The 4,481-nt window shown below is 33.7% G+C and overlaps 1 protein-coding gene across 1 annotated transcript in view; it reads right to left on the bottom strand.

The window, feature by feature from the left end:
* LOC111084109 (FH2 domain-containing protein 1-like) overlaps positions 1-4,215 on the bottom strand; it is a 6,612-nt gene extending 2,397 nt beyond the window's left edge. The window contains exons 1-4 of the mRNA XM_022380895.1: positions 4,134-4,215; positions 3,286-3,386; positions 2,100-2,170; positions 1,418-1,525 (exon numbers count right to left, since the gene is read on the bottom strand). Coding sequence (XP_022236603.1) covers positions 1,418-1,525; positions 2,100-2,170; positions 3,286-3,386; positions 4,134-4,213 — 360 coding nt within the window. The 5' untranslated portion in view covers positions 4,214-4,215. The remainder of the gene's footprint in view (positions 1-1,417; positions 1,526-2,099; positions 2,171-3,285; positions 3,387-4,133) is intronic.
* Positions 4,216-4,481: the final 266 nt, after the last annotated feature.

The following is a 4,481-nucleotide window of genomic DNA, read 5'->3' as shown; positions in this document are numbered from 1 at the left end:
TTAACATACGTTCGTTATTGTGTTTGTTTTAGCGCGAATATTGAAATTAAGTGTATCGTAAAGTTGTATTCGGAAAGAATAAACCAGTTTTATTAAGTAAGGACTTGTGTCGCTAAAGTTTCGTCGGAAACGAAGTTACGGAAAGTTAATTAACAAACGGAGACGTAACAGTATTAATTTAAAGAGGAGGGGGGGTAGATTATCGTTCTGACTGGACAGTCACTTGGGAAATGAAGAATTGGAATACCGCAATCTTTGGTCACACATGCTGAACTATTATTTGGAAATCAAAGGTTTTTTTCCATAGATAGTATTGTTACGTCTCCGTTTATTAATTGATTTTCCGTAACTTCGTTCCGACGAAACTTTAGCGACACAAGTCCTTACTTAATAAAACTGGTTTATTCTTTCCGAATACAACTTTCCGATACACTTATTTTCAACAGTCGCGCTATAACAAACTATAATAACGACGTTAACTTCAACAATACATCTCTCTCTGACTGCAGTTCAATTACTCATTACCTACACACACATTATTGCGTCACGTTGTGACCATCTTATATATACCAGACTACTCTATATCTAGTAATCTCTCGAAGGTTCGAGAGAAGGAGTGGCGTGATAATAGTCACGTGACCTCGCTGACGCAACAGTACTATAAAAAAATCGCATGTTAGTATTAAAATGTTCTGTAATTAACTTTGATAACTCCATATTAGATAATAGGCCTAATTCCTTCAATACAGCTATCGCTGTACTTATTTTGAAAAACAAAGAAAAAAAAAGCATTCTGCAGATTTGGAACTTCTAAGAAGTCTGGAGAAAATTAGTTGATATATTCCTAGACTAGATCACACTGGATTAAGAAGTTTACTTGCATCAGTTAGATGTAAAATGTTCAAATTATTTATGGACTACATTACACAGACATAAACAGTTACAGTTAACACAGTCTCCAACTAACATTACTGAAATTTAGAGTAGAGAGTATTTCGTTGGAGAATATTGTGTTTGGAAGGTTTAGTGTACAGAGTATTTCGTTGGAGAATGTTGTGTTCAGAAGGCTTAGAGTAGAGAGTATTTCGTTGGAGAATATTGTGTTTGGAAGGCTTAGAGTAGAGAGTATTTCGTTGGAGAATATTGTGTTTGGAAGGCTTAGAGTAGAGAGTATTTCGTTGGAGAATATTGTGTTCAGAAGGCTTAGAGTAGAGAGTATTTCGTTACTGAATATTGTGTTGAGAAGGCTTAGCGAACAGAGTATTACGTTAGTGAATATCGTGTTCTGAAGGCTTAGCGAACAGAGTATTACGTTACTGAATATCGTGTTCTGAAGGCTTAGCGAACAGAGTATTACGTTGTGTTGAGAAGGCTTAGCGTGATATGTATTTTATCAACGAAGATCAGGTTTCCTTACCATTGCCACATAGTGGATTAGGTTCATTCCAGGTTTATTAGCTCTTATATCAGTCAATTTCAATAACGACATCATCTTGAAACCAGCAGCATTACCAGCGTACCCGCCCTGAAAATTGGACAAATCTTGTAATCACCAAAATAACTAATCGTCCTTATTTGTACATTAAGTTCAGTAACTTGTTAAAACATACACAATACCGATAATACAGAAGTTAAAAAGGCTTACCGAACCTTGTAATTGTGTAGTTTTTATAAATGAAACAAATAACACAATAATTATGATCAATAAATATACAAGATACATATCTATACTTTAGCATGCTTGTGGTAGTGGTTTAAAAAAAAAGAGCTAAATATTTTAAAGCAATTTATACAAATTATTATCCAATCTGTATAGAGCATTAATTACTTTTCCCTTTGTCACCTAGCAACAGTTCCCCTGTTTACTTATCGAGAACTAAAATGGTGCTACAGTGAACAAAAACGAAAATAATTCATAAAGTGGACCTGATTAATTTAATGTAACTTACTGCATTAAGAAAGTTGCCACATTAATTAATTTTCATTTTGTCACCTAGCAACAGTTCCATTGTTTACTTATCGAGAATTAAAATTGTGCTACAGTGAACAGAAACGAAAATAATTCAAAAAGTGGACCTGATTAATTTAATGTAACTTACTGCATTAAGAAAGTTGCCAGCAACCAGAACCATGTAGAGGATTTCGTGAAGCGAGTGACAGTCTTTGATTTCTGTAATAAAAAATTGCATATATATATACAAGAAACACTAATATAGAAATATTAGGGTACATCAGATGTTCCCTATTAGGGTTCACAAGTCGTTTATTTCGTGGTTGGAACTGTAACTTACCGTTTCAACTTGAGATAATTTAAGCATCGTATATTCACTCATTCAGTTTATAGTTTTGTATATATGTCCAGCTAACTCTTCCCACAGTCCTGGAGCTAGCAGGATCCAGACTTACATTAATTTAAAATGTTATAAGTAGACTAACTGACGTTTTAGGAGCTCATCTTCTAACGGAGTAAACAAAACGTAACAACAGAAACCCAAAATACAACTTTCGACAAATAGAATACAAATTTGATCACATACGAAAAAAAAAAAAGACTTGGTACAAACGTTAATAAACAATACAACATAAATCTCAAGGTTATTAATTTAAAGGGATTAGGGAGAAGAACCAAACGGAGAAAAAACCTAATTCCGAAAAAATCATAATGTTTCAAAATTAAACCACTATCAAGATCAATAACAATATCGAAACACAATATTCCAAAATTAAACCACTATCAATCACAATAACAATATCGAAACACAATATTCCAAAATTAAATCATTATCAAGATCAATAACAATATGGAAACACAATATTCCAAAATTAAATCATTATCAAGATCAATAACAATATCGAAACACAATATTCCAAAATTAAACCATTATCAAGATTGATAGTGGTTTAATTTTGGAATATTGTGTTTCCATATTGTTATTGATCACAATAACAATCAGTAATAATTTACCTTAACTATATCTCGTGAACTAACTCGTTTAAAATCAAGGCAGATTTTTTATTTAGTGGTTAGACCACGAGGTTACATCTCATGTGACTAACTAACTTGCATAATATTTCACAACATTAATATCTGTACGTCACCACTAAGGGAAGCTTGTGTCAGTTACATAATACAAACATATTCAGAATTAATGTGCCCTAGGTAGAAGGTTAGTTAGTACTTTAATATAACTAAAACTTCATAGAGACGGTAAATGAACGGTGAGAAAAGCCATAACAAAATTAAAAATAGAATTCTCTATCTCAGATATACAGTTTCTTCTCTACCTTGTGCTGCTAGTTTCAAATTGTCGATGGAAGGTTCCAGGAAGTTCATGTTCGTGGCAAATTCTTCTTTAAGCAGCATACTTTCCACCCTTAATCTATAACTAGAATAAAACATATAGAATGATGAGTTAGTTGTATACCACTATCGATATAAAACCAGATAAACAATTTAAGAAAATGAGTGGGTATGTGTCGGTCTAAACTTGGCGTTTCACACCTAAATATTCTAATAAACACTGCTGATAACCATGCAGTGGTTAGAGTGACCCTATTCTTTAAAGTCTGTCTAATTATAGTTTTTTGCGTTGACGACAAATTATATTTTACATTTCAAGGCCGATCCACTGAGGTTTATTGGATATTGTGCCGGGTCACTGATCGTAGAGTCTATGGTTCAAACCGTGATGCAGAACTTTCAGCTTTGAACGCGTTATAAAAGTGGCAGTCAATTTCGTTATTCGGTTTAAATAGTCGGGGAAAGCCATGAATGGTGGTGCTGGTCGGCTGTCCTCCCTCTGGTCAGTTCTTAGGGACAGCTACACCTCAGAGCAGGGGTCTCTTACCTAACCTTATGGACGATGATGTGTCAAATTTTGCTTTCTCTTGTCACATGTTTTCGGTATATTTATTCAGCTAAAATTAATTAAATTGTACAGTAAAAGAGAACTAAACAAACCAACCACAAGAAAAAAAACAAACCTTTAGAGTCATCACTTACTTCGATAATATTTGGCCAATTTAAATAATAATGCTTTTATTTTACAACTAATCATTTCTAATTAAAAACAGTGCTAACTTATTATAATCAGATGATGACGTAACAAACACTATACAAAGCTAGTAATTACCTTGGCAACTGAATTAAGTGCATCAGAAACTTTTCAGCATTTCCTAGACGCTGCCGATCTCCATCAAATCCTCGTAGCATTTCAACCTGTAAACAAAAACAGCTAATTACAAAACCTTGCACGTTAAGGTAGAAAACCCTGTAAGTTAAGGTGTAAGTACAGCTAGAAAACCCTGTAAGTTAAGTAGAAAACCCTGTAAGTTATGGTAGAAAACCCTGTAAGTTAAGGTAGAAAACCCTGTAAGTTAAGGTAGAAAACCCTGTAAGTTAAGGTAGAAAACCCCGTAAGTTATGGTAGAAAACCCCGTAAGTTATGGTAGAAAACCCTGTAAGTTAAGGTGTAGGTACA

This window comes from Limulus polyphemus, unplaced genomic scaffold (genome assembly GCF_000517525.1).
Source record: "Limulus polyphemus unplaced genomic scaffold, Limulus_polyphemus-2.1.2 Scaffold13689, whole genome shotgun sequence".
NCBI classification, from domain to species: domain Eukaryota; kingdom Metazoa; phylum Arthropoda; class Merostomata; order Xiphosura; family Limulidae; genus Limulus; species Limulus polyphemus.
The sequence above is the reverse complement of the archived record's forward strand: the minus strand, read 5'-3'. Positions and strand labels throughout refer to the sequence as shown.